We start from the raw sequence: 27,171 nt of genomic DNA on the forward strand, positions 1-27,171 counted from the left end.
AACTGAAAAAATATTCCTTGAATAAGGAACTGAATGGCTCATCCTAGATCGGGGCTCTTAATCTCTCCTTTTAGGGAGGCAATCTTTGCTCCTGACTCATCTTAATCGCATCCTCCTGGAGAACCACAGCCTGGTGCGGGACGCCATCCAGACGGCTGTGGACCAGGCTTTGAGGCAGCAGCACCGAGCCCTCGAGGTGAGAGGGAAACCTTCTCCCTCAGCTTCCCCTTCTCTCTTGGCGGGGAAGACGCAAGTGATTGAGGTGGGGGTGCCCGTGACTGGGGAACTGAACGAGGAACCTTCCTGGGCCCTGCCCCCCTCCACCCCACCCCAGCACAATGGAGGGCTCGTGAACACAGTCACTGTATATTACTGGCTCCTCATCCTCTGCTGTCTCTCTGTGTCTCCCAGTCTTCCTTCCTTTTGCCGGCTTGATTTCTTTGTCCTGTTTTCTTGGTATTTCCTTTCTTGTTTCAGGGTTAAAAAGAGCCCTAATGTGGCAAAACCTGACCAATGTTTGTTTCTGCATATCAGGTGTGTCTAGTATTATCCACGTCCTCCATGTTTTGGCTGTTATTTGAGGGCAGGAACTTTCCCAGGATTCCTTGAACTCTCCAAATATCCTCATTGAGCAGATGTATCTTCTTTCTCATCTGGCCCTTCTTCCCAACCTGAGGCCCCTGACCAGAAGCACATGGGTGCTGACCCCTGCAGCCCTCTCCCCTTATTCTTGTCCTTTTCAGGCCCAACAGAAGGTGCAAGCCTCCATCCCGGTGGCCGTGAGCTCCATCCTCAGTGTCGTGGCTGGCAGCACCAACAGTGGCTTTCGGGCCCTTTGTCTCCAGACCCTCCAGGTGAGCGGAAAGTGGCTGTGGGAGACTCCCTCCTCTCACTCCTCCGGGGAGCCGCACTCAGGGCCCCGGAGAGCTCTGCTGGCCTAGTGTCCAGTCTTTTGTTGGAAGGATTTTTGATCTTTTTAAAGCATTTTCTTCCATTCTTCCAGCCCTTCAGCATTTAGGGCAGTGTGGTGAATGTTGTGGAACCCCTCCGGGTCCCTTCAGCCAGTCAGGAAACTCTTAGTCACTGCCAGCGGTGCCAGGCAGGTGCAGGGAGGCTCTTTATCAGCAAACCCACAAATGTGTCTCCCCCTTCCGCCAACACAACAGCAACAACAACAGAGAAGGACGGGGAATGGGATCGGCAGGCCTGTTGGACTTGGGAAAACCCAGGGATCGAGGAAAGGGATTGACCAAAAGCACTTAGAACTACTCAAGTGATTGGGGACCAGGCAGTTGCTCCTCCACCTGGTCAGAGAGAGACAGACTCAGAGAGAGACACACAGACACACAGAGATAGAGACAGAGATGCAGATGGAGACAGAGGTAGAGGGTGTGGGGGATGTATACCGGCAAGCTCCTGCTCCCTCTCCCCTTCCCAATCCCTCCCTTCAGTCTCTGTCAGCTCCTCACCACCTGTTCCCTACCTTGTCCGCCCCCACTCCCATTAACCTCCCCCTCTTCCTTCCCAGCACCCGCCCTCCCCCCCCTCAGCTTCCTGGCCTCAGCCCCTTTGAGAAACTTCATGCTGACTTCCTTGCCATGGGAGCCTTCGTAAGATGGGGGCGAGGATCAAGTGAGCGCAGAATCATGAAGGGCTACATAAATGTCAATTGTAACTTTATTATCTGGAGAAGAACTAGGCCTGGATCTGGGAGTGGTGGGCATGGAGGGTGCTGACGAGGAGGAGAGCGAGGGCAGAATCGCAGGGCGCGGCCACATCAGGAGGCTCGGGATGGAGGGGCTGCCCACTGTGGGCCCTAAGCAGAAAGGGGCGGATCGGCAGGAGTGAGAGAGCAGCCTCCGGACTCGGGAGGAGCAGAGGCCATTGATGACTGAAGCCCAAGAACTGGAGAGGGCCGGCAGCCAGGCCTGCACCCCTTGTTGTGGGGAAACCCCGGGGTGATGGTGGGGGTGCAGGGGCCTAAGGAGGGTCTCTGGCGGCACATCAGGCAGCAGGCAAGGACCCAGAGGAGGCGATGGGACCAAGGCCTGGCCCTGACCCCCTTTGGTGTGCCAAGGATGCCCCTCCTCAGACCCACCAGTGGCTTCTGTGCCCTTGGCAGCCCGGTCCCACATGGCTCCACTTGGCGTTCGGCCTCTGCCGCCCCTCCTGCAGTGCTCCAATCTGTGCCCTGACTGCCCTTCTCTCCTTTACTCCTTTGGATCCTTTGTTTCCTTTAAAAGTTGGCTCCAGCACCTTCCCGCTGGCTGCCAGACCCCTCCGTCCGCCACCCCCGGATGACCTGGTATTTTATCAGCCAAAAGACCATTTGCTCCTTTTGGGCTAGGACAGGTTTGCTTTTGTCTTGGTATCCCGGCCCCTCAAACAGCCCCAGCACACAGCAGGAGCTTAATATGTGTCCATCAGTTCTAGCCTCCACTCCTGAGAAGCCTCTTCCACGTGGCCTCCAAATTGGCTTTCCTGACCCTGGTGTCTCCTGCTTATTACCCCCACCTTATATGGCTGGCTCCCACCTCCAGAACAAAATGCCAACCTTTAGGCCTGTTGGGGCAGCCCCCACCTCCCTTTCTTGTCGCTAGCCTTATTCCCCAGCGCCCCCCTCCCCAGACAGCTGGCAGTGCCCTGGGCCTGTGCTCCCTCTTCCAGGCTGCCCTCCTTGGCTCAGACCAAGATCTTTGTCTTCCCCAGGTAAAATTGCTGGGGTGCTTTGCTTTGTATCTCCTGGGGTTGGTGCATAATAGGTGCACTGGTTGTTCAGTCCTGAATAAGGAGGGGGCACAGCTTGCCCTCGAGATGGGGCCGGCCCCTTAGCTTGGGGGGTTTCAGCCTTCCGGCTCCCTGGGAAGAGAGAGAGCTTGCCAGGGCTCGGGAGGCCCTCGGGCCACTGTGGAATAATGGCTGAGGAAGACCCAGAGGGGCGTCAGGTGCGTGGAGGGGCCGCGCTTGTGTGAGGGAGAGGGGAGAAAGGCCTGCTGCCCTGGGAAGCTCGGGGACTAAGGATGCATCCACTTTGTGACCCCCGGAGCCAGAGCCTGGCCCACTGGGGAGGGGAGCAGGACTCAGGAGAGAGGTTAGGGCTGGCTGTGGAGATTCGGGGGGCTGCCTCTAGAGGGATGACCTTGGACCCGTGGAAGCAGGTGGCCGAAGGTCAGAAGGACCAGGACAGAGTCCCAAGGGACGGACACCAAGACACTGAGAAATGACAGTCCATAGAGAGGGGGCTGTCCTCAGGGACTCGGCCAGCAGCTGGGGAACAAGGAGCCGCTCCCTGACCCTGGGGGAGGGCTTAGTTTGGGGGGCAGACGGCAGGGGTTAGAAGAGAGCTGGTAGGAACGGGAGGCAGCAGTGACAAGAGAGAGGGGTGTTGCAGGTGACCCCCGGGGGCTGGGGAACCCTTGGGACGGAGGGAGAATGGGGCACGCCTCCCGCTCTGCTGCACAGGCAAGGCTCCCGGCCTCGGTTTACCCCCTAGGACAGTAGGTGACTGTACTTTTGGTCCCTCAGGCAGCCGACACCCAGGAGTTCGGGATGAGACTGCACGAAGCCTTCCGCCAGACCGTGTGCCGGCGCTTCCTGTACCCGAAGAAAGTGAGTTCTCGGGAGGCCCTGCCCGCAGAGCGGAGGGTGAGGGGTGTGGCCCCGGTGACAGCTGGGCTGGGGCAGCCTCCCAAAGATCCCCCTTTTGGTCTTCTAGGGCTGGCTCATTCGTGGCCCAGGCCTGACCCCTGGTGGCGCCATTTTAGAACTGCAGCTTCATTCCAGGAATCCCTTTGCCTCTAGCTCCCCTGAGCAGGCCCTGGAAGAAGGGGCTGCGATTGCTGCTGACCCTTGCCAGGGGCACTTTGATGCTCCCTGTGGTCTTGCCATGTGCCCACCGGCTTGGGGGCCTCCACTGAGCAGCTTTCTCAATTTAGTTGGGCCCCCAGGGGGAGGATGGGGGTGGAGGCCGAAGAGCAGGGGATGAGCCCCTCTGAGTGGCTGGGAATAAGGGGGCTGGGAGGTAAGACAGGAAGAATGAAGCAGGAAAAAGGGCAAAAGCACTTGATAAAGGCCTGATGTGTGCGGTCCTGGGCCAAGTCAGACAATGCCCGCCCCCAAGCAGCTCCGGGGAGCCCTCCTGGCTGTCCCAGCCCCCAGCTCTGCTGCTGAACCGGACTTTGGGGGTCACAACTTTCCCTTTGGGTCTCCCGTCACTGCAGCTGCTGTTCCTGCATGGGCAGGCCCAGGTCCCCAGAATGTCCCCACCAGGGTCTGAGAGGAGATGGGGTCAGGGTGGGGGGCTCACTCATTTTCCCGGCACATGCTACCTCTCGCCCCCTCCATCCGAATCAGAGTTGGAGGAGACTTTCCCAATAAGCAGTTGGCTCTGTGAAGGCCTTGGCGGGGCTCCCTAGAGGTGAAGAAGGCCAGAAAGGTGTTTGCTGTTCGCCCTGTGGTCACAGAGAGCCAGAGCCTCTCTTAGCTGGGGCCCACGAGAGGCCTGTTCTCCTTGGTTCTCTCCCTTCCCCCTCACGGACCCCACGGGGAGGGGGAGGGCAACCAAAGCAGAGATCAAGGGCACCGGTCAATCACTCCAGTATTCCCTACTTGCCCAGACCTCCCAGCCTCGATGCTCTGAGGAGGAATGATGGAGCTGACTGGATCTCGAGGGGCCCTTCCGAGTTAGCTCAGAGAGGCTGGTCATTGGTGCCAGGGACAGCACTCAAGCCAGGCCCTCCTAAGTCACTGCCGCTGCAGATGCAAGGGCTTGGGGCCTCTGGGATTAGAGGGAGTCGATCCTCCCGAGCTGTGAAGAAAGGCTATCAGGTGACCTGCCCGTCCCCTGTGGGGGGGGGCAGAGTGGCCCCAGGAGAGGTGCAGCTTCAGCCATGCTCTCAAGGAAGATGGTGGGAGATGTCTGAGGTGGCTGTTCCATGTCTTACCCTTATGGGAAGGGGATCCCTCACATGGGGCTTGTGCCTGTTGGGCTAAATTCACGGGGGGATGGGGGGTTCTGACTCCGACCAGCTGCTTCCTGAGCCGAGCCACCCTGAGGAGAGGGAGGACGGGGAGGAGAGCCTGGAGGAGCCCCTGGCAGGTGAGGGTCTGGATGTGCATCTCAAACACACTCACGTATTCCCTCTACTCATGACCAAAGTCCCAAATAAGTGTTCTCAGGGTGCTGTGGGAGGAAGCTTGTCCTCTGGGGGCAGAGAGGACACCCAGATGCAGGTGTGGGGGATACTGTGCCCCCAACTAGTGGGCTGCCCTCTTGGCTGTAGCACCATTTTTAGCTCTGGAAGTGACCATCCTGGGCCAACACCCCCTCAGCACAAGTGTCATCCCAACACCCAAAGCTTCCCAAACCACAAGCCACATGATTGGAAAAAGAATCCCTAAATTCAGTTGGTTCCCATGGACCTCATGGGGGGGGGGGGGTTTCCTGGCCGCCATCTTGCCTTCGTCACTGGAATGTCACTCCGTCACATTCCGCCCAGGGCGGCCCATGTGCTCTGAAAAGCCTGCTGCCAGTCATACTTTAAAGTTACCAGGGCACGTCACAGTTTAAAGGCATTCACCAAAAGTATATTTTATATAGCAAAAAGTGCTTGGTACTGGGAATGTTGTCTGGAGGTTCATCCCCTGGGTCTCCCCTAATAACTCACAGTTACATAAATTCATGATTAACAAAGTCCACGCTCTGGGATACCAGTCAGTCACTGGACAACGTGGGGGGGGGGGGAAGGAGACCAGTCAGGCCCGCAGCCAGCAGGCTCTAGTCCATGGAAACCCCCAGTAGGCCGCCTTCCCAGAATCCCTCACATTTGGCCTATCCTTTGCTCCCTGACTTTCCCCTCACAACCACCTCTCAAAGCCCCTCATTTTCAGCTGCAGCTGGCTGACAAGCCTTTCCTAGTCCACCCCTCAGATCACCTGTAACCCAGTAATGGGGGATGGACCCAGGGGGCATTCATGGTGTAAGCTCCCTGAGGCCAGGACTTGGACTTCCTTTACTCTCCCCATTGCCAAGTAGCCTGGGGAAGAATGGCTTGCGACTTTCCCAGTCCCAGAAGGTGCAACTGGGTCATGATACGGGAAGCTTGCCATCTATGCGAATATCTGTGGGGTTGGGGGGATGAATTCAGAAACTGGGAGAGCGCTATGGGCTGGAATAGCGGATTGGGGGGATCCAGTCCATGACGAATGGGCAACATCTGGGGGGAGGGAAACTGACCCTTTCAAGAGGGAGGAAGCCAAGCAAAGAGGGCGGGGGTGGAGGACCGCTGAATTGAGAGGACAAGGTGGAAAGGCCCCGAGGTAGGGGAAGTGAGGCCCGATGAGGTGCTGGGAGGGCACTGGGGAGCCCCTGGAAAGGTACCAGAGGGAGGAGGGTTGCATGCTGCCCCACGTGCCTGAGCCCCGGAGACAGGGTGAGGCCTGAGGTCTTTTCCAGAGAGCTGCTGTCCAGGAGGGCCTCCGAGCCCCAAGAAGTGCTGCCCAGGAGAAGGGCTGGCGAGGAAGGCCCAGGATGCCGGCTGGCCGCCCCTGCTGGGCCTCAGGGAAGCCACCCAGCGCTCGACGGCAACGAGCGCCGCCTGCCCTCAGGCCAAGGGCAGCGCCAGCTCCGGGACCCGCGGGGAGGTAACTGGCTCCGGGAGGGGGGAGGAGGGAGGGGACCCCCTGGGGATGGGGAGGAGGAGCGGGTCCAGCCGGAGGCCCCTGAGAGCCTCCCCGTCTCTCCTCCTCCTAGGACACGCTGTGGCTGCAGGAGGTGTCCAACCTGTCCGAGTGGTTGAGCGCCGGCGCGGAGTCCGGGTCCAGGCCCGGACCTCCGGGGGACAGCTCCGGCCCTCCCTTTTCGCAATAAAGGCGCCCACCAGCCCAGCCGCTCCTGTCAGTCGCTGCGCCGGTCCGTGGTCGGGGAGCGCGGACGGGGAATGCGCAGACGGGGCCAAAGGAAGGTGGGGGCGGCCGGGGAGCCGGGGGGCGAGGGGGGCAGATCCGGGGAGGAAGGGGACCGGAGGTCCGGCAGAGGGAGGAGGCTGTGGACGCTGAACTGAGGGTTGGAGGATAGCGGGGGCGGGGACGGAGCCTGGGATCGAATGGGCCGGAGCCGGAGGGACGAGGGGCTGGGGGGCGGGAGGAGGGGCGGGGCCAGGTAGTATTCCAGGTCAAAGTCCGGGTCGACGTCCGAGTCCGAGTCCGAGTCCGAGTCGGATGGGGGCCGAGGGCGGCGCGGGGCGGCGGCGCGCGTGGATGGAGCCGGAGCGAAGCGGGGCCGGGGACGGACCAGGGAGGGGGCGGGTCTCGGGGAACGCGAGGGCGGGGCAGAAGCCGGGGGGAGGCGAGGCCCGAGCGAGGAGGAGGCGGAGCCCGAAGGGCGCAGAGGCGCAGCTCCGTGCGACGTCGTGACGTTGCGCTGCGCGTCCCGGGGGCCCTGCTGGAGCCGCCTGAACGGTCGCCGGGTGCGCGTCATTGGTGCGCGCCGCGCCGGACTCCGCGGCTCCGGGCACAGAGCGCGATGGCGGCGCTAGGCGGCGACGGACTGCGGCTGCTGTCGGTGTCTGGGCCCGAGCCCGAGCCCGAGTCGGCGGCGCTGAGCGGCGCGGGTCCTGGCCTGTGCTGCTGGGTGTCCGTGTGCTCCTGCCTCAGCCTCGCCTGCTCCTACGTGGGCAGCCTTTACGTGTGGAAGAGCGAACTGCCCAGGTGCGGCGCGGGGGGCGGGATTTGCGCAACGGGGCGGGGCTGTGACCGGGGCTTCCGGAGCAAGCCGGGGCTGGCGGGGCTGGGGGCGGGAGCTCGATGACAGCCTTCCGGGGCGGGGCCGGAACCGACTGGAGGCCTGCCCGAGGCGGGGTCTCTGCCCGGCCGGGGGTGGGGCTCGGGGCCTCCCGCACACTAACCGCCCCTCCCCAGGGACCATCCTGCGGTCATCAAGCGCAGATTCACCAGCGTCCTCGTGGTGTCCAGCCTCTCCCCGCTCTGCGTGCTGCTTTGGCAGGAGCTCACCGGCCTCCAGGTCCGGGGGCGGGGCCGGGGAGCGTGGGGGGGCGGAGGGGGCGGGGCGGGGGCCGGGCCTCGGGGCGGGGCCCGCCTGACGCCCCTTCTTCTTGGGGCTCAGCCAGGCATATCCCTGTTCACCCTGATGGGCGTCAGGCTGGAGGGCATCTTCCCGGCCGCGCTGTTGCCGCTGCTGCTGACCATGGTGCGTCCCGGGCGGGGGCCGGGGGGGGGGGGGGCGGGGGGGATGGGGGGCGGGGCGCGTCCCCTCACTGAGGACCCCCCACGCCTTCCCCCAGATCCTGTTCCTGGGTCCCCTGATGCAGCTCTCCTTGGACTGTCCCTGGGACTTGGCCAACGGACTGAAGGTAGCCCTGGGTGAGTGGGGCCGGGGCCGGGGGCTGGAGCCAGGCCTCGGTTTCCCCATTGTCGTGGGCACGGGGTGAGCTCAGTCCTGTAGGGCTCTAGAAGGGTCGGGATCCTCAGTCTTCCCTCCCAGGAAACGGGTGCAGTAAGGTTCGCAGCACTTCCTTGACCGGACAAACCCAACGCGTTTCCCAAGAGCCCTGACGGTGGGGGGAGGACTGGGGAGCCCGGGGAGCTTCTGGGGGACCCCGGCTCACGCCCTCCCTCCTCCTCAGCCCCTCAGGCCTGGCTGCGGTGCCTGACGGACATGCGCTGGCTGCGCAACCAGGTGATCGCCCCGCTGACGGAGGAGCTGGTGTTCCGGGCCTGCATGCTGCCCATGTTGGCCCCCTGCACGGGCCTGGGGCCCGCCGTCTTCACCTGCCCCCTCTTCTTCGGCGTCGGTGAGCTTCCCTCCCCGGGCCAGGGGGGCGGGGGCCCCGGGGGCAGGCTCTCCCCGCAGGGGGGCGGGGGCGGCAGGCCGGGGTGTCCCCAAGTCGCCCCCTTCCCTTCCAGCCCATTTCCACCACGTGATTGAACAGCTGCGTTTCCGCCAGGGCAGCGTGGGCAGCATCTTCCTGTCGGCTGGTGAGGCCTGGGGGGCCGTCGTGGGGGGGGGGGTGGCCGGGAAGGGGTGCCCGCTGACCGGGAGCCCCCTTGCCTGCAGCGTTCCAGTTCTCCTACACGGCTGTCTTCGGGGCGTACACGGCCTTCCTCTTCATCCGCACCGGTGGGTGTGGCCCAGGTGGGGGCGGGGTGGGGGGGCGCCCAGCTCTGACCCGCTGACCCGCTGTCCCCTTCCCCAGGTCACCTGATCGGGCCGGTCCTCTGTCACTCTTTTTGCAACTACATGGGCTTCCCGGCCGTGTGCGCGGCCCTGGAGCACCCCCAGAGGTGCCCGCTGCTGCTGTGCTACGCCCTGGGCGTGCTGCTCTTCGTGCTGCTGCTGCAGCCCCTCACCGAGCCCAGACTGTACAGCAGCCTGCCCCTCTGCCTGCTGCTGGACCGGGCCGGCGACTCGGCGGGCTCCCTGTGCTCCTGACCTCGGCTCCCTCCCTGCGGACTCTCGGGGCTGCCGGCGAGAGGGGGGAGGGGTGAGGGGGGCTAGAAACCGGAGCTAGCTGAACCCCGGGGACCGAGAAAAAGATGGAGGGATCCCGGCCTCCGGGGCGGACCTTGGCCCCTCTTCCCGGGCGCCGGGCTCCTCCAGCCTCCCGGCCTCCCTGTTTTTGCATTGGGCTTTGTATTCAGATATTAAAAGAGTTTTAACTTGGGTAACCCAGAGTCAGGGCTGACGTTTGGCAGCTGGACGGGGAGGGATTCCCTCCGGGGTCACGGGTTCAGAACAGGTCATCCGCCTGCCCTCGGCTTTCCTCCTCTGAAATGGGAACAGATTCCTTGGAGGGTGGTGCTTGTGAACAAGGGACTCCTTCAGCCTTTATTAAGCACCTACTGTATGCTGAGCTGGACACTGCTCATCCCCCCACAGACGTGTTCCATGGGGAGCATGGGGAGGGGCTCTTGGCCAAAGCTGCACAGAGATAACAGACAGGACTGCGGGTGGAGGAGGGAGGTGGTCCGCACTGGCCTCCCTAGCTCAGGAAAGATGAGCCCGGCTTAGAATTATGACACCGCCCCCCCCCCCCCACTGTCTTCTGAGGCGCCCACGGTGCCCGTGCCAGACTTCGAGCTGCCTCTGACACTCTCTAGCTGTGGGCGCCGGTCAGGTGACTTCATGTGTGAGGGGGGGTCTGGACTCAGCCTCTAGGGTCCCTCCTAATCAGGAAATCTATGGCCTAAGAGGCTCTTGCAAATGCTGAGGAGGGGGAAGAGCAGCTCGAAGTTCCGGGCCAGACCACAGACACGCAGCCTGGCGTGTCGCCCCCTGACCTCTGGTCCCTAGGGCCAGTCCCTGAGGAGGGGTCAGGGCAGCTGCCTTTCTGAGAGGTCTGTACTCGGGATTGCTCTGATGTGGGGACTTTGGAGGCCCCTCCCTCCCTGCGGGACCACGCCCCAGGTCCCTGAGCCCCTCGGCTGTGGGGTTGGAAGCCCCGCTTGTTTTGTTCATCCCTCCAGCCAAACCCTGCTTCCTGCCCCTGGGGGCTCTCAGTGGCCGGCCCAGGACACGCCGTTCTCTCCCCGTTCTCTCCCCGTTCTCTCCCCATTTCACGTATGATCAGAAGCCTGAAACTAACTTAGAGGGCAAAGGACCAGGCGGCGAGGAGATGACAATCGGCTTTATTGAGTAAGTCTGTCGAGGCTGAGATGAGGCGGTCTTTTGTCCCTCCATCTTCCTGGCCTGAACCCCCACTCCCCCCGAAGAAAGAGGGCACCAATTTGGCAAAGAAACGCGTCCTGCACGTGGCGGGGAAGGCAGAGGGGGGGCCCTCTCTCGGTCCCCTGGCCGTGAGCAGCTGGTCCCCGGGGTGGCCGGGACGAGCCGTGAGCCGCCCCTTCCCACGGCCCGGGTCTCCCGGGCGGTGGCGGCGACTGTGAAAGATCCAGGGGGAGAGCGGGCCTCCAATGCTAAGGCACTGGGGACGAGGGAGGAAGCGGGTCACTCGATCTCCAAGATGAGGTCGTCCCCCTCCAGGGTCATGTCACGGGTCACGTGGACCTTGCGGACCGTGCCCTCTATGGGCGCCGTCACCACAGTCTCCATCTTCATGGCGCTCAGCACACACAGTGGCTGGCCCTTGCTCACCTTGGCCCCCTCTTTCACTTTGATGTCGATCACCTTGCCGGGCATCGGGGCCCCGATCTGGCCCTTGACGTCCTTCAGGGCCTTGGGGTGGAAATGCATCTCCTGTGGGAGGAGATGGGAGAGCGGGGTCGTGGAGAGCCTCGTGGCCCCCTGTGCCCAGCCTCCGTCCGGCCCGGCCTCCCTCCCTCCTCCGCCCGAGCCCTACCTTCATGGCCTGGGTGTCCTTGACGAGGATGGAGCGCACCTGGCCGTTGAGTTCAAAGAACACCTGTCTCTGCCCCGCCCGGTTCAGGGCCCCCATGGCCAGGGCCTTGATGTGCAGGGTCTTGCCTCGCTCCAGCTCCACCTGTGGAAGAAGGGGGTCAGGGCGAGGGGGGGCCGAGGCCGGGGCCGCGCCCAGAGCCCCGCGCTCTCACCTCAAACTCCTCGGCGATCTTGGGCCCCTGCAGGAAGAGGCGCGTGTCGAGGCACTCGAGGGGCCCGAAGGTGTGGGTGAAGTCCTTGAACTGCTGGAAGACGTCCGGGTACATGGCGGCCGAGAGCACGTCCTCCGGCGTCATTTCCTCCCCGTGCCGCTCCTCCAGCTCCTTCTCCAGGGCCCCCAGGTCCAGGGAGGGCAGCGTGGCGCCCGGCCGGCCCTCTACCCGGGGCAGGTCCTTCAGCACCTGGGGAGGGAGGAGGCCCCCGCGGTATCAGCCAGCCAGCCCACCGGAGGCTCCCCGGCCTCTCCCCCCCCCCCCCGTCCCCGCCAGGCACCTTAGTCCGGAAGGGCTCGGGGAAGCCCCCGTAGGGGACCCCGATGTAGCCCTGTAGAAATTCCACCACTGAGCGCGGGAAGGACAGCTCCTCGGCGCCCTCCTCGGCATCGGCCCTGCTCAGCCCGTTCTGCACCATGAACTGGGCCAGGTCCCCCACGATCTTGGAAGAGGGCGTCACCTGGGGTGGAGAGGGGCCGGGGCTGAGGAGGGGCCCACAGACCGGGCCGCGACCCCCACCCGTGCCCACTTGGCGCCTCCTCACGGCCTCCGTTCCCACATCATTAATGCCCAGTCCAGTTCTGGAGGCCAGGGACCGCGCCAAGGGCCCATCCCCCTCACTGCCCTCCCCCGAGGCTCTCCGGGCCGGCTCGGCCTGGGCCGGGGCTCACCTTGATGAGGTCCCCCAGCATCTGGTTGGCCTCCACGTAGGCCTTCTTCACCTCCTTGAACTTGGAGCCGAGCCCCATGCTGTGGGCCTGGAAGTGCAGGTTCGTGTACTGGCCCCCCGGGATCTCGTTCTCGTACACGTCCGAGTTCCCCGACTTCATGGTGGCCGTGCAGTCGAAGGGCGCGTACAGGCCACGGGCTCCCTCCCAGTACTCGCTGTAGTCGAACACCCGCTCCAGAGGCACCCCTGGGGGAGCACGGACAGAGGCCGGCAGCTGGGCTGGGGGCATGGGCCCTCGCTGCGTCTCCTCAACCCCTGGGGCCCGGCTGCCCCCGGGCCTTCTCTACATCCCCCTGCCAGTCCCCCCAGCTCCTTGCTGCATCCCTCCCTAGTCACTCCCTCCCGCACCTGCTTGCTTCCACCCCCAGGAGGAGGGAGGGTCTGCAGGGAAGCCCCTACCTGTGTCGAGCGGGGTCCCCTTGGTGCAGGCCACCAGGGCCCCCATGCTGGGCTGGGAGGTGATCCCCGACATGGAGTCGACCGCCACGTCCACCACGTCGGCCCCGGCCTGGGCGCAGGCCAGCATGTTGGCCACGCCCGAGCCTGCCGTGTCGTGGGTGTGGATGTGCAGGGGGAGGTCCGGGAAGCGGTCGCGGAGCGCGCCCACCAGCATGGTGCAGGCCGCCGGCTTCAGGAGGCCGGCCATGTCCTGAGGGAGGAAGGAGAGCCGGGGTGGACGGGGCCCAGGTGGGGCAGGGGGTGGGGGGTGGGCCCAGGCAGGGGTCAGGGGCGGGAGAGGGGAGCACGGGGGCCTGGGTACCTTGATGCACAGGATGTGGATGCCCGCCCGCACCAGCTGCTCCGCCAGGTCCGTGTAGTACTTCAGGGAGTACTTGGTGCGGCTGGGGTCGGCCACGTCGCCCGTGTAGGAGATGGCGGCTTCCACCACGCCCCCCGCGCTGCCCACCGCCTCGATGCCCAGCAGCAGGTTGGGCAGGTAGTTGAGGGAGTCAAAGATGCGAAACACGTCCATCCCATTCTCCTTGGCCACCTCACAGAACCTGAGGGGGGCAGGGGCTAAGGGGGGGGGGCGCCTCCGGGCAGCAGTGTCTCCCGCCCCTCACGGGCCCCTTCTCCTCTCCATCTCCTGGGTTCCTCCCTCCCCCATCCCCATGGACCCTCATCCCCCCTTTAGACTTGCCCCCATACTCCCGGGCAGCTCAGCCCCTGTTGCCCAATTTGACGCTCCATGGGGGGGCTGACAAGACCCCTGAAGGCTCTGCTTGGAGCAGGGTCAGAGACCGGGCACAGACGGGCTCAGCACTGAGGCCCTGGGGGGTGTACCACCCGGATGCTGAGAGGAGGGCTCCCCATGGGTTCTCTTCCTTCCACTCAAAGTACTTTGGCTTTGGCCCCTGGGACTGGAGGGCAAGGGCTGTTTTTCCCCCCCTTTGGGACCCCGCTGGGTATCTAGGGGCCGCCCGCCCACGCCGAGGGGGGGCGCTCACTTAAAGACCACGTTGTCGGGGTAGTTGGTGTAGCCCACGGCGTTGGCGCCCCGCAGCAACATCTGGAAGGGGATGTTGGGGATGAGCTCCCTGAGCTCCTGTAAGCGGCGCCACGGACACTCGTACAGGAAGCGCATGGAAACGTCGAACGTGGCCCCTGGGGAAGGAGGAGAAGGTCCCTGGAGTGCGGCCGGAGGCTCTCCCCTCCCGCGCCCCCTTCCCTGCCTCACCCAGCCCGCTAAGCCCCGGCCCGAGCCCAGACTCACCCTCTGCGCGCTCTGAGATGAAGGCCCCAGCCCTCCCCCCCCCCAGCCCCTGGTCCTCTGCCCACTCTTACCCCCCCAGTTCTCCATGCTGAAGAGGTTGTTAAAACTGTGGGCGACGTAAGGGGAGATCTTCTTGAGGTCGTAGGTCCGGACTCGCGTGGCCAGCAGGGACTGGTGGGCATCGCGGAAGGTGGTGTCCATCAAGAGCAGCCCCTTGTGGTTCCGCACGGCACGCGCGAAGCCCTCCGGCCCCTCCCGGAGCAAGATGTCCCTGAACCCTGCCGGAGGTGGCCCTGGGGAGGACGGAACGTCAGGACCCTTCGGATCACCCCGGTCCCCCCCTCCCCCAAGCCCGGCTGGGCCTGAGCCACTCACCCATGGGCACGGGGGGGATGATGGGATCGATGGGGCTCGGGGTGGCCTTGGTAGCGATCGGAGTCTGAGGGCCATTCACCATGACGTGACCTGAGCAAAGAGAAGAACCTAGGTCAGGGGCCGGCAGGGAGGGCCTGAGGGGGCGGTCACGGAGGCTGGCACCAGAGGGCAGAGGGGCACTATCTCCCAAAGCCCTCCCCCCTCAGATTGGGGAAGGGGGGTTGTGGGGGCAGCTCAGACCCAGGTAGTGCAGCAGCTTCTGGGCCCGGTTCTGCACGGGCCGCAACTGGAAGAGCTCGGGGTTCTCATCGATGAATTGGGTGTCCACGGTGCCCGCCAGGAACTGCTGGTTGTTGAGGACATTCTGCAGGAAGGGGATGTTCGTCTGCAGGACAGAGGAGGTGGGGAGGGGTCACCAGGCAGCCGGGCTAAGGGGGGCGCAGGAAGGGACGGCCCAGGAAGGGGGAGCAGCCTCCCCAGGTCCCCCTCATGAAGGCACAGCTGCTTCTGGGGTGTGCTGGCCGATCCGACCCCCACTGTTAAACGGCAACAAGAACTGGTCTGACCGCACTCGGAGGCCCGGGTTTGTGCCGATTGTGAAGAACCCCAGCACTGATGGCGGCATGCGGGGCGGAAGGCCTCGGTCCCTGGCGCGGGGGCCAGGCTAAGGGGAGCGGGCCCGGGGGGTCTGGGAGCCTTTGGGACCCCAGAATAACCGGGATCTGGGTGACGCCCCATGAGCCCCGCCCCGCTCCTGCCATACAAGGCTCAGAGACATCAGGTCAGCCGCCTGCCCCAGGCCCCTCAGGCTCGAACCCAGGACAGATGTGGTCAAGGGGTCCTCTTGGAGCCCCCCAGGAGCAAGGGGCCGGCCCTGTCCCCCCAGGTGATTGGAGGATGACAGGCCTCAGCTTCTTCCCCAAGCCTGGGAGGTGTTGAGGATGGTGGCCCGGGGGCTTCGGTGTGGCTGCCAGTGGGTAGTTAGGGGTCGGTGGGACGGAGCCCTGGCCTGGGGAAGCCGAGCCCTCAGGACGGAAGGGGGAGGGTGGGCCCTCGCTTTCCGGCAAGAGTCTCCACTCTCCTGGGTTGGGGTTTGGCACAGGGCTTGTGCCGCCCTCGTGGGTGTGCCAGACCCACAGGGCCCATCCTTGTCCCCTGCCCAAGGTGGCTGAGCCTCTGCCCTGGGGACGGCTCCTGCCCGCAGCAGAGGGGCTTTCACACGCTTTTTTTCACACATATGTGCTCTTTGTTCCTGACTTTACCGTTTAAAATGTCTCAGCGCTGAGTACTTTAAAGCCACAAGGAGTGAGAACTGAGGAGAATCCCTTGCTTCTGGGTACCCATAAGCCCCCCAGGGCAGCCGGGGAGGGGTCTTAGCGCTTCCCCAGCACCTCCTCTGCCAGGGAGAAGCAGAAGGCGGCAGAGGCTCCAGGGCTCCTGGGCCCTTTCTGGTAGACACAGGATTCCTGGCCCTCTGGGTACTTGCCAGCATGGGGGGGGAGGGGGGCAACATTGTAGCTGATTTTCGGGTCATGTTAGTGAAGGTGCTGGTTCTTTAAGAGTAAGTAGGGAACTAATGAGTTACGTTGTACCCCCAACCAGAAGCTACAGATACAGTTACACCCGAGGGGACTCCCCCTGCCCGCGGCCTAATGTAAAACAAAGCAAGATGTCCCTGGGAGCCAGCCCCTGTCCGGCACAAGCTTAACCAGAGCTGAGCTCACCATGACCAGAAGGCCAGACGGGCCTGGAGACCCTTCAAATCAGCCCACACTGATCTCTACCCAGCAGCCTGAGCGACCCTGCTTGGGCAAATGGAGCCATTTCCAAAGAAAGAGGATGGTGGGAGATTTATCAGCAGGGGCGCCTCACAAAACAAGGAAAAGCGGGAGAAAATGAACAAGATCCTGTGAGATGACGCCACGTTTTAAAATCAAACGGTTCAGAGCGTAATAAATGACTGGTCAGCACTTCTACAACATGAGCCCCGCCCAACTCTTGGTCCCTGCCATGTTAGACAAGAAAAGGGGAGATGTGGCAGCGGGACCAAAGCAAGGACAAGTGAAGGATCTGTGCTGCGAGAGAGACAGACATGAAAGAGGCAGCTAGGGGTGCTGTGGACAGCTCAGGAGGACCCGAGTTCAAGTCCAGCCTCAGACACTAGCTGTGCAGTCAGCTTAACCCTAACTGCCTCAGCCAAAAGAAGACACGAAGGCAGGGAAATTGTCAAAGCTCAATTAGGACAGAGTGGGATGAGGGGAACCGGGCCAGACCTGGGGTCCTCATCACTAAAATGAGGGCACTCAACTAGAGCACCAAGATAACTCCCCGAAATAAACTTATCTTAATCGAGACACCAATTCTCTAGATTTCCAAAACAAGGAATCGGAAGGTGAGGCAACGTCTACCAATTGGGGAATGACTGACTACATTTGAGTAATGGATGTGATGAAGAAATGTTGCTCTGAGAAATGATGAAAGGGATGGTCTCCGGACAACTTGGGAGGATCTGTATGAACTGAAATACGAAGAGAAGGGAAAACAATCTACAACCATTAACAGCAATATTGTAACCATAATCCACTGTGAAACATTTAGGAACTCTGGTTGATACAATGATCCATCAGAATTCCAAAGGACTCTTGAGGAAACTTGTAGCTACCTCAAGAGAGAATAATGTACCCAGAAGGCAGAGTGAAACATAGTTTTTTCTTCTTGGATTTTCCTTCCTTCTTTCCTTTCTCTCTCTCCCTTCTTTCCTTCTTTCCTTCTTTCCTTCCTCCCTTCCTTCCTCCCTTCTTTCCTTCCTTCCTTCCTTCCTTCCTTCCTTCCTTCCTTCCTTCCTTCCTTCCTTCCTTCCTTCCTTCCTTCCTTCCTTCCTTCCTTCCTTCCTTCCTTCCTTCCTTCCTTCCTTTTTAAAGAACAAAACAAGTGAAAATGATTTATTTGACTTCACATGTATACTTCTTCATGAATGGGGGGGGTAGGGGAGACATTTTGGAATTGAAAATAAAATTTAATTTAAAAAAATAAAAAGATTGAAAAAAAAAAATCAAGTAGGAGCATCACTCTCCCAAAGCTGATAGAGATGTAGAAAGTAAAAAAAAAAACCAAAAACTCATCTCTAAAAATAACAAGTTCATAAAATGTCTCTAGTAGGCTAGCTGAGCCAATATAATAAAAATGAAAATTCTACCTAAATTAATTAGTGCCATGCCAGTCAAACAAAATTACAGCACTCGAAAACAATGAAATTCCTCTGGAAGTACAAAAGGTCAAGAATATGTGGGGAAGCAATGGAAAGAAAATGTGAAGGAAGGTCGTGACCCAGCCACATCAGGTCTCAAACTCTGTTTTTATAAAGTGTCATTCATCAAATGGTCTAATACCAGCTAAGAAATATACTAATGTATAAGTGGAATAGATTAGGTACTCAGTACATTGTAGTGACCATAGTAACCCAGTGTTTGATAAACCCAATGACCCAAATATACGTTATCTGACAAATTACTGGAAAACGAGGTAAACCAACATGTCATTGGGTACACCAAAATCAATATGGGTTACGTTACTTAGACAAAGAATGATAACCAGAGACAAATCGGAAAAGCGTGGAATGGTTTACCTGTCAGATCTAAGGATAAGAAGTATTTAAGACAAGATACAGAGAGCATTGCAAGATGTAAAACGGGTAATCTTGGCTATATCAATAAGGTTTGGTACAAACAAAAGCAATGAGGCCAAAATTAGAAGGGAAGCAGGAAATTGGGAAAATACTTTTTTAGAGTAAGTATCTTTGATAAAGGCCTCATCTCTCATGTTCTGCTTTGGAAAAATAAAGCTTTGACTCGGAGAATCCTGTGCCATTGCCCCCACTCCGACTCCAAACCACGTGCTCTCCCACAGCATCAGGACCAAAGTTTTTCCACTTTTTCTACTTCCTCATCCAGAATCAAGACCAAGACTTGGGGGACCAAGTCATAGACTTCGAGACCCTCGTAATATAATCAGCCTTCAATTATGATAGCCATTCTATCCCACTGTCAGCCGGAGTAGATTGATTGCCATCCTCAGAACCCGGGCTCTTCCAAGGCAAATGAATTGAGGTCATTGCCAGGAGGGTCTGGCTGACATTTGCGAGAGCTACTGGCCTTTTTTTTTTTTTTTAAGTGATAATCATGCTAGTCCAATATCACCAGAGACCATAGAAAAGGGAAAAGAACCTGCACGTACAATAATGTTTACAGCCACCCTTTTTGTGGTGGAGGAACTGGAAATGGAAATGGAGGGAATGTGGGTCAACTGGGCTGAATGCGATGGAGGCCTACTGTGCAAGGAGGTGGAGGGGGGGGTATCAGAAAAACCTGAAAGACTGACAGGAACTGATTCTGAGTGAAGTGAGCGGAACCCGGAGAACATGGAACCGGGAGAACATGGAACCGGGAGAACATGGAACACAGGAACAGCCACACTGGGCCAATGATTCCCCGAGAGACTCTCAGAAATACAATGATCTAAGACAAACATGCGATCTACCTCCGGGGAAAGAACGGACAAGATCTGAGAGTAGATGGAAGCAGACAATTTTTCACTCTTTTTTTTCTTTAGCTGGAGGTTTTTTCCACAAAAAGACTAATGTGGAACCGGTTCCGGGACTGCACAGGTATAACCCGACCTCGGGGAGGAGGGAGGGTGGAATTTGGAATTTACAAAATACAATTTAAAAAAGAATCTTAAAAGCTGTGTCTGTCATTGGAGAAAAAAAAGAAAATCTTATTTTTCAAAAGGTAGAGAGTGAGCCGCACCTAAGTAACTGCTGAAAATAGTAACGAGGGGACGCACCTCAGCCAGGCCACGCGCCCCCGAACTCCCTTCGTCCCCTGGCGTGGGGACTCGGCGGCTGTTAGTGTCTGCGGGAGCCCCCCGCCCCCCCCTCGGGGAGGGCACGCTGCAACACCACAGACCGAGCCTGAAGAGGAGGCCTGACCATCCCGTCCCCCCGGGAGCTCGGCCGTCCCCCCAAGGAAGCAGCAGCAGGGGGAGGGGGGCTCTGTCCATTTAGCCAAGCGCGGGCTAGCCTCGCGCCCGCCCCTCTCTCCCTTCCCAGCGCTCCGCCTCGAGCCTGTAAAAGCGGGGGCGGGGGCCCAATGGGAGGCACCTGAGCTGGACCCTCGGCGCTGCATCCCGGGTCACTGCCTCCTCCTCGGGCTGTTTCTAAGTCTTCCCGAAGTAGCCGCCACCGACAGGAAGTGGCCCGGGGCTGCCTGGCGGGGCGAGGGGAGGGGACAGCCAGCGGCAGGTGGGGCCCGTCCTCCCCTCCGGGCCCCACCCCGAGAGAGAGTCACCTTGCCCGGGAGAGGAGAACCAAGTCTGGGGAACGTGGGAGCGGGCGGGGAGCGTGCGGGAGCCAGCTCCCGGGGCTGTGCCACCACGTGACTCAGTGATGCAGAACAATCGTGACCTTCAAGAGTGGGAGTTGGAGTGAGTGCGTGCGTGGCTGTGGCACGCGGCTCGGGCTGCTGCTGGGGCCGCCGGCGCCCCCGCCCCGCCCCCCCTCCACCCCCCCCCGCCGCCGCCCGGGCCGGGGCGGCCGCCGGCGCGGACTGCGGGAGGAGACCGGGAGCCAGCGTGGGAGCGGGCGCGGCTCTGCCGCTGAGGCTGCGGCACGGGCGGGCGGGCGGGCGCGGGGCGCGATCGCGCGGGGCTTCGCGACCCGGGCCGGGGCGGTGCGCGGCCAGGTGACGGCGGGCGCCCGTGACTCGGCACCGCACGGCTCGGTACGGCACGGGTGGATCCCGGCGCGGTCCCCGCCCCCCACCCAGCGCGCGCGCTCCGTGGCCGCGCCGCGCGCCCCCCGCCCGCGCGCCCGCGCCGAGAGCCGAGCCGGAGCCGGAGCCGGAGTCGGAGGCAGAGCCGGGAGGCCAGGGCCAGGGTCCGGGGCCGCAGCCCCGCGCGCCATGGGGAGGGCCTGGAGCCCAGGCCGAGCCGTGCGGGCGGCGGCCAGCCCCAGAACTCGCCCCCGCCCCCGCTCCGGCGGAAGGCCGAGCAGGAGGCGCGGGGGCCCCGGGGGGAGCCCGGCCCGCCCGGCCCGCCCGGCCCGCAGCCGCCGCAGCAGCCCCTGAGCCGGGACGAGCAGCAGCGGCTCCCGCCCGGACAGCGCAGGTGAGGGGCGGCGGGGGCGGAGCGGGGGACGCGGGAGGGCGGGGGAGGGGAGGGGGCAGGTGCGGGGCGGGGGCGGGGAGGGGCGATGGGGCTGGGGGAGGGGAGGGAAGGAAGGGCGAAGAAAAGAAGGGGGGGGCGGGGAGCCCCAACCCAGTCTGGGAGGCCAAGGGGCTCCTGTCCCCAGAGCCGAGCCGGGGGCGCCTCCTCCCGCCACCGGGATCCCCTTTGCTCCGGGGGTGGGTGGGGGCGGGGCGGCCCCCTTGGCCCCCGGCCCACTCCCGCCATCCGCTCCCCAGGGACGGCCCGCACGCCCGGCCCGCGTCTCCCCTCGCGCCCGGGGGGCTCACCATGGCCTCTCCCCTCCTGCTGCTGCTGCTGGCCGGCGGGGCCCTGGGCTGCCCCCTGCCCTGTACCTGCCAGAACCTTTCTGAGTCTCTGAGCACGCTGTGCGCCCACCGCGGGCTCCTCTTCGTGCCCCCCAACGTGGACCGGCGCACCGTGGAGCTGCGGCTGGCCGACAACTTCATCCAGGCCCTGGGGCCCCCCGACTTCCGCAACATGACGGGCCTGGTGGACCTGACGCTGTCCCGCAACGCCATCCACCGCATCGGGGCGCGCGCCTTCGGCGACCTGGAGAGCCTGCGCTCCCTGCACCTGGACGGCAACCGGCTGGCCGAGCTGGGCGCCGGCAGCCTGCGGGGGCCCGTCAACCTGCAGCACCTCATCCTCAGCGGCAACCAGCTGGGCAGCATCGCCGCCGCCGCCTTCGACGACTTCCTGGAGAGCCTGGAGGACCTGGACCTGTCCTACAACAACCTGCGGCAGGTGCCCTGGGCGGGCATCGGCTCCATGCCCGTGCTGCACACCCTCAACCTGGACCACAACCTCATCGACGCGCTGCCCCCCGGGGCCTTCGCCCAGCTGGGCCAGCTCTCGCGCCTGGACCTCACCTCCAACCGCCTGGCCACGCTGGCCCCCGACCCCATCTTCTCGCGCGGCCTGGACACGGCCGCCTCCCCCAGCCCCCTGGTGCTGAGCTTCGGGGGGAACCCGCTGCACTGCAACTGCGAGCTGCTGTGGCTGCGGCGCCTGGCCCGGCCCGACGACCTGGAGACCTGCGCCTCCCCGCCCGGGCTGGCCGGGCGCTACTTCTGGGCGGTGCCCGAGGGCGAGTTCTCCTGCGAGCCCCCTCTCATCGCGCGCCACACCCAGCGGCTCTGGGTGCTGGAGGGCCAGCGGGCCCTGCTGCGCTGTCGGGCCCTGGGGGACCCCATGCCCACCATGCACTGGGTGGGCCCGGACGACAGACTCGTGGGAAACTCCTCCCGGGCCCAGGCTTTCCCCAACGGGACGCTGGAGATCGGGGTGACCGGGGCCGGAGACGCCGGCGAGTACACCTGCATAGCCACCAACGCCGCCGGGGAGGCCACGGCCCAGGTCGAGCTGCGGGTGCTGGCCCTCCCCCACGGCGGGAACGGCAGCGCCGCCGGGGGCCGGCCCGGGCCCTCGGACATCGCGGCCTCCGCCCGGACCGCGGCCGAGGGCGAAGGCGCCCAGGAGCCGGGGCCCGCGGTGGAAGTGTCCGAGGTGACGGCCACGTCTGGGCTGGTGAGCTGGGGCCCCGGCAGGCCCAACGAGCCCGTCTGGATGTTCCAGATCCAGTACAACAGCAGCGAGGACGAGACCCTCATCTACCGGTGAGAGCCCGCCGGCCACGCGGGGCCACCCCTTTCTCCCGTCGCCTCGTGGCGCCTCTGCTTCCCCGCCCGCAAGGCCACGCCGCGCGCTAGTCCTACGGCCGCTGAGCTTCTCGCTCTCCCTGCAGGCCTCCTTCCTCAGCCCCTGTGCTCTGGGAAGTTGCAGAGAGGGGCTTGGCTTGGGCAAAGAGCAGGGGCGAGGGGCAGGGGTACGGTGGGACAGGGAGAGGGCAGGGGGCCATGGCGGGGAATGAAAATTAGGCCTGGGGAGATTGCCCTAGAGCCAAGCTGGCATTGGGAAGGAGAGGAAGGGCGCGGCTGGTGTTGAGGGGTTCCTGGCGCTCTCTTTCCATCTACCTCTTGGCGTCTGTTTGCATGCGCTGCTGTAGTAGCCAAGAGTGTTTGCTTCTCTTGCCTGCGGGGCTCTGGGATTGTTTTGGGGTCTGTGCACACACCCCCCCTGACTATATCCACACACAAGAGCCATCTGAGGGGCTGCTGGGTCCTCCCCAGGGGCACCCCGGGCCAGGACCCTCCACAGACTGATGGGCAGGGCCGTGGAGGCCAGACTGACACTGACCTTGCCCCTTCCCTACAGGATCATCCCCGCTTCCAGCCGCCACTTTCTGCTGAAGCACCTGGTCCCTGGGGCTGACTACGACCTCTGCCTCCTGGCCCTGTCACCTGCTGCTGTGCCCTCTGACCTCACAGCGACGAGGCTGCTGGGCTGTGCCCACTTCTCTACACTGCCAGCCATGCCCCTGTGCCACGCCTTGCAGGCCCACGTGCTCGGGGGCACCCTGACGGTGGCTGTGGGGGGGGTCCTGGTGGCCGCCTTGCTGGTCTTCACGGTGGCCTTGCTGGTTCGGGGCCGGGGGACCGGGGCCGCCCGCCTCCCGCTCAAGCTCAGCCACGTGCACTCTCAGACCAACGGCGGAGGCGCCAGTCCCGGTCCGAAGCCTCATCCCCCCCGGAGTCCTCCGCCCCGCCCACAGCGCAGCTGCTCTCTGGACTTGGGGGAGACGGGCGGCTGCTATGGCTATGCCCGGCGCCTGGGAGGAGCCTGGACGCGCAGGAGCCACTCGGTCCACGGCGGCTTACTCGGGGCTGGGTGCCGAGGGGTGGGGGGCAGCGGGGAGCGGCTGGAAGAGAGCGTGGTCTGAGGCCGGGGCCGGGCCGGGAGCCGGCAGCTCTTCCCTCCGGGCCCTCTGGAGGAGAGGGGGCCTCGGGACACGGGGACCATCGCGGGAACGGCCCAGGGAGTGGACGGAGCACTCCTTGGCTGAGGAGTTGGGATTCTGGGTTTTCACCCCAGTTTTAACTCTCTGTACCTCAGTTCCCCCTTTGTAATTTGGGGAAGAAAACAGCCTTTCCCTAACCCTGTCCCCCTCTCCAGGACCTGGGGAGGGGAGGGAACTCACGGAGAAGAGGTGCTCGCAGCACTGTGGGGCGATGGGCTACAGGGACCGACCTGGATTCTTGTTTTTATTCTTAATAAAAATGCCAGGGACACCTCGCCTCGGCTCCGGCCTTGTCGTGTGGGGAGGAGACCGCGCCGGAGGCCCGGGCGGGAAGAGGGCGAGAGTCCAGTGCAGAGGGCACAGGGGTGGGCCCCCATCGGCATAGCCATCAACACAGAGAGCCGGGGGGTGGCGTGGAGAGAAACCTCCAGCCCGTGCCCTTCCCAGCATGCCCAGCACCACTGCCAGAGCCAAGGGAGTTTGGGTCTGAAAGCCCCATTGATTCTCTAAGATCCCATCTGCAGGAGTAGGGCTGGGAGCTCAGCCACGGACAGGAACAGGAACTCCCCCTGCTGCCCCCAGAGGTGCCCAGGCTGAGCACATCTGGCCAGGCGCGGCCCCCCTGCCTGCCCGCGTAGGGAGGGACGCAGGGAATCTGGGGGCTCGGCTCATGGAGATCCGGGAGGGCCTCCCCACACCCAGATTGATTTGGGAGCGGAGACCGCCTGGCTGCTCCTGGGCCTTGACCACCTTGCCCTGCCCTCCTCCCCTGGGGGTGCAGCCGAGTGTTGGGCATGGCCTATCCCAGCCCTGTGCCTCCGGATTGGAGGAGACTCTCTAGGACTTTGGGGCAAACAAGAAGACCCCCTGCCCAGTCACCCTGTGCAGGGCAGGGATGGCGAGACGGGGCCAAGGACACCATCGTGCCATCTAGCAGTGGGGACAACGTGGGGATGAGCGCCATCAGGTACTGAGTCCGTGGGGCACCAGGAGATGGTCCCATCGGTGCCTGGCCACAAGGACAGGGTTAGGTCTGGGCAAACGTGCCAGCGTGCCCCAGCCCTTCACCATCCCTGCTGGCACACTGTGCCGACAGGTGAATCTCTGCAGGGAGGCCATGGTACTGCAAGAACTTCTGTGCCAGAAGGACAAGAAGGGAGGGGATGCGGGAAGGAGACAGAGAGGGCAGAGACCCCTGCAGGGGTCCCAGGGAGGGGAGAGAATCCCATTAGGAAGCACAGTGGGCTACGGCCACGGCTCAGCGGGGAAAGCCCCACAGGATGGCGTGGGCACCAGGAGGGGCAGGCTGCCTCGGGCCTGGTGCGAACAAGGGAGGCCTGGAGCCCTGGGGGCCTGCTCCCCGCCACTGCAGCCTGCAGGGGCTGATGCTAACAGCACCCTGGACCCGGATACCCCGGGGGTTTGCCGCTGGGCTGGGGCGGCACCTGTGATGATGGCTGCTGCCCCAGAACCCCACCATAGAACAAGGCTCAGCACTCACCTTTACCCCTCGAACTCGGAACTCGGCCAGTGCCCGGCTCATCTTGGTGGCAGCTGTGGGGTGGTCCTTGCCGTGGGCAATGACTTTGACCAAGAGGGAGTCATAGTGCGGGGAGATGAGCGCCCCCTGGAAGGCCGAGGCGTTGTCCAGGCGGATGCCCATGCCCTCGCCGCTCCGGAACACCTGCGGGGGAAGGAGGGCAAGGCTGGGGCAGGAGGAAGCGGCTAGAGAACCCGGTGCCAGGGGAGGAGCTCCGGCTGGCTCCAGGGCCCTCAAGGGTTAATTTTGCTCGACTCTGGCTCGTGACACTTGGCAAACTTGTTTCTGCAGTGAACCCAGGTGCCCAGCCCCCGTACATCCTTCGCCCCCTCCCCGGGAGAAGCTTGGAGGGGAGGAGAAGCCGGAGAAGAGCCAGGCACTGGGACCAGTGGGCAGTCAGCAAGCCCATAGGAAGGACCTACTGTGCGTCACAAGGGGCAGAAAATGGTGCTCCCCAGGAGCCAAAGGCGGCACCTGCTCGGCTGGGTTCTCTCCCGTCTGGCCTCTGGGCACCCGCCTGCTCACCCTCTCAACAGCCCCCAACACGACCCAGAGAACCGGGATGATGGGAGGAAGCAGCGGACACAGCAGCGGCCTTCAGTGAAGAGCAGCTGGGAGCGAGCCTGGGCTGGGGGCAGCCATGGGCCTGCTGGGTACCAAGCACTGTGCCAAGGGCTGGGTGAGCCAGTGGGAGAAGGGAGGAGGCCTTCACAAAGCACCTATGTGCCAGGCTGTTTACAAATATTCTTTTAGCTGCTCTGCCAACCACCTGGAGGGGTCTACAGCTGCGGCGGGCAGAGGCTCCCAAGCGTCCAAGGCAGGACTGTGGCCCCTGGGCTCCCGTCGCCGCCTGGACACCCATGCAGCTGGTACGCATGTGGCCCCTCAGCTGTGCCAGGCGCTGTGCTGAGGGCGCTACAGAGCATGCTCACTGATCCCCACGAGGCCCCTGGGAGACAGGGGCTGCATCTGACTGCTGAGGAAGTGGAGGCAGAGGGCAAGCGAGAGGCGACGTTTACACCGGTTCTGCAGGAGTCGCCTCTGATGGGGGCAAGGGGCAAAGATGAACCAGCGGGGACGATCAGAGCAACCTGTGGCCACAGGGAGTTGTGCGCTGAAGCAGGCAGGGGAGAGCGTTCCCGAAGCATTTAGTAAGCTCTTACTGTGTGCCAGCCACTGGGCTACGGGCTCCAAAGAGGCTCCACGCCCACTAACGGGCAACACCTCCCTTATTAGTACAAAAGAGGCAGATCAGAGCCCGATGGGAGGGAACCCATCAGGGCCAGAGCTCCTGGAGAGAGCGGCCTGGAGCCCAGGAGAGCGTGCAGGTGGGAGACGGAGAGAAAGAGTCACAGAGACAGAGACAGAGAGAGATCCTGGGGAAGCTGAAGATCCAGTGGATCCTCAGGGATCAGAGAGGGAGCATTTCCAGGAGAGGTGACCGGTGGTGTCCAGGGCTGCTGAGGTCAGGGAGGACAGAAGCCTTTTGGATGGCCAAAGCCATGAGACTGGGCCGGTGAGGGACCCCCAGGGAGTCACTGAACCGTTCCGGCCTCTCCCTCCCCTTCTGTTAAGTCGGGGAGCTCGCTTCTCTTGGGCCAAATGGGATCTGGCATGTCTAGGGTCCCGCTGAGCTCTGGGCCCCCTCTAAGTGTCTCCCCACCCCCTCTATCTAGGCCCGGGAGGCCGAGTCAGGCACAGAGACAGGGCCAGCCAGCTAGCCCGGGCCTTGGAGGCCGAAGGGAGAGCGCTTTCCTCTGCGTTTGTAAGTCTTGCTAGTAAGGGGACAGAGACGAGAACAAGAAAGAGGGGGAAGAGGATGGAGAGAGAAAGGGGGGCCGGGGTGGGCAGTCTGCACGGGACGGACAGAAACGGCTGGAGAAGCACCTAATGGAGGGCCTTTGGAGGCAGCCCGGCAGGAGGCTCTCGGGGCTGGGCAGGGGCGCTCATGGACCAGAGATGAAGAGACAAGCCCGCTTCCAAGAGCCAGGGTGGCCACGGGGATGTGGGCGAGGCAGGGACTGAGGCTGAAGGACAGACGGGGCGTGGGGGGGTGCCAGTGACTGGGACTCCCCCGGGGAGGCACCCGAGGCACTGGGCGCCATCTTTCAGGGGCAGAGGCCTGT

At 63.0% G+C, this 27,171-nt stretch overlaps 4 protein-coding genes across 10 annotated transcripts in view; 3 read left to right on the forward strand and 1 right to left on the reverse strand.

Annotated features, from left to right (window-relative positions):
• TOP6BL (TOP6B like initiator of meiotic double strand breaks) overlaps positions 1-6,885 on the forward strand; it is a 69,095-nt gene extending 62,210 nt beyond the window's left edge. For all 4 annotated transcript variants that reach the window (XM_074272662.1, XM_074272664.1, XM_074272660.1 and 1 more), the window contains 6 exons: positions 75-196; positions 744-854; positions 3,526-3,609; positions 5,029-5,098; positions 6,455-6,642; positions 6,752-6,885. In XM_074272662.1, coding sequence (XP_074128763.1) covers positions 75-196; positions 744-854; positions 3,526-3,609; positions 5,029-5,098; positions 6,455-6,642; positions 6,752-6,868 — 692 coding nt within the window. In that variant the 3' untranslated portion in view covers positions 6,869-6,885. The remainder of the gene's footprint in view (positions 1-74; positions 197-743; positions 855-3,525; positions 3,610-5,028; positions 5,099-6,454; positions 6,643-6,751) is intronic.
• Positions 6,886-7,386: 501 nt separating this feature from the next.
• On the forward strand, positions 7,387-9,684 carry RCE1 (Ras converting CAAX endopeptidase 1). Of its 3 annotated transcripts, none has more exons than XM_074272667.1 (8): positions 7,387-7,707; positions 7,918-8,020; positions 8,123-8,206; positions 8,301-8,379; positions 8,643-8,810; positions 8,923-8,994; positions 9,074-9,136; positions 9,213-9,684. In XM_074272667.1, the coding sequence occupies exons 1-8, from the start codon at positions 7,523-7,525 to the stop codon at positions 9,446-9,448; spliced, it is 990 nt and encodes a 329-aa protein (XP_074128768.1). In that variant the 5' UTR covers positions 7,387-7,522; the 3' UTR covers positions 9,449-9,684. The 3 variants fall into 3 exon arrangements, with proteins under 3 accessions (XP_074128768.1, XP_074128767.1, XP_074128769.1); XM_074272666.1 differs by having other exon boundaries at positions 8,964-8,994; XM_074272668.1 differs by having other exon boundaries at positions 7,482-7,707; positions 8,127-8,206.
• A 944-nt stretch (positions 9,685-10,628) lies between these two features.
• The window catches only part of PC (pyruvate carboxylase), a 74,913-nt gene continuing 58,370 nt past the window's right edge, over positions 10,629-27,171 (reverse strand). For both annotated transcript variants that reach the window (XM_074272659.1, XM_074272658.1), the window contains exons 10-21: positions 25,007-25,189; positions 14,646-14,790; positions 14,406-14,495; positions 14,102-14,323; positions 13,765-13,921; positions 13,077-13,317; positions 12,716-12,965; positions 12,258-12,502; positions 11,867-12,046; positions 11,527-11,775; positions 11,316-11,456; positions 10,629-11,212 (exon numbers count right to left, since the gene is read on the reverse strand). In XM_074272659.1, the coding sequence (XP_074128760.1) occupies positions 10,964-11,212; positions 11,316-11,456; positions 11,527-11,775; positions 11,867-12,046; positions 12,258-12,502; positions 12,716-12,965; positions 13,077-13,317; positions 13,765-13,921; positions 14,102-14,323; positions 14,406-14,495; positions 14,646-14,790; positions 25,007-25,189 (2,352 nt within the window). In that variant the 3' untranslated portion in view covers positions 10,629-10,963. The remainder of the gene's footprint in view (positions 11,213-11,315; positions 11,457-11,526; positions 11,776-11,866; positions 12,047-12,257; positions 12,503-12,715; positions 12,966-13,076; positions 13,318-13,764; positions 13,922-14,101; positions 14,324-14,405; positions 14,496-14,645; positions 14,791-25,006; positions 25,190-27,171) is intronic.
• LRFN4 (leucine rich repeat and fibronectin type III domain containing 4) lies at positions 20,034-23,780 on the forward strand. Its single transcript, XM_074272665.1, has 3 exons — positions 20,034-20,567; positions 20,864-22,264; positions 22,863-23,780. The coding sequence occupies exons 2-3, from the start codon at positions 20,916-20,918 to the stop codon at positions 23,425-23,427; spliced, it is 1,914 nt and encodes a 637-aa protein (XP_074128766.1). The 5' UTR covers positions 20,034-20,567; positions 20,864-20,915; the 3' UTR covers positions 23,428-23,780.

Source organism: Sminthopsis crassicaudata, chromosome 6 (genome assembly GCF_048593235.1).
Source record: "Sminthopsis crassicaudata isolate SCR6 chromosome 6, ASM4859323v1, whole genome shotgun sequence".
Taxonomy (NCBI): Eukaryota; Metazoa; Chordata; class Mammalia; order Dasyuromorphia; family Dasyuridae; genus Sminthopsis; species Sminthopsis crassicaudata.

What these genes read in the sequence shown, in the direction of transcription:
- RCE1 (XM_074272666.1), top strand. Translation starts at nt 7,523, where the DNA reads ATGGCGGCGCTAGGCGGCGACGGACTGCGGCTGCTGTCGGTGTCTGGG. An exon ending in AGGAGCTCACCGGCCTCCAG is followed by an intron (nt 8,021 to 8,122) that starts GTCCGGGGGCGG and finishes CTTGGGGCTCAG; the next exon opens with CCAGGCATATCCCTGTTCAC. An exon ending in TGCCGCTGCTGCTGACCATG is followed by an intron (nt 8,207 to 8,300) that starts GTGCGTCCCGGG and finishes GCCTTCCCCCAG; the next exon opens with ATCCTGTTCCTGGGTCCCCT.
- LRFN4 (XM_074272665.1), top strand. Translation starts at nt 20,916, where the DNA reads ATGGCCTCTCCCCTCCTGCTGCTGCTGCTGGCCGGCGGGGCCCTGGGC. An exon ending in GACGAGACCCTCATCTACCG is followed by an intron (nt 22,265 to 22,862) that starts GTGAGAGCCCGC and finishes CCTTCCCTACAG; the next exon opens with GATCATCCCCGCTTCCAGCC.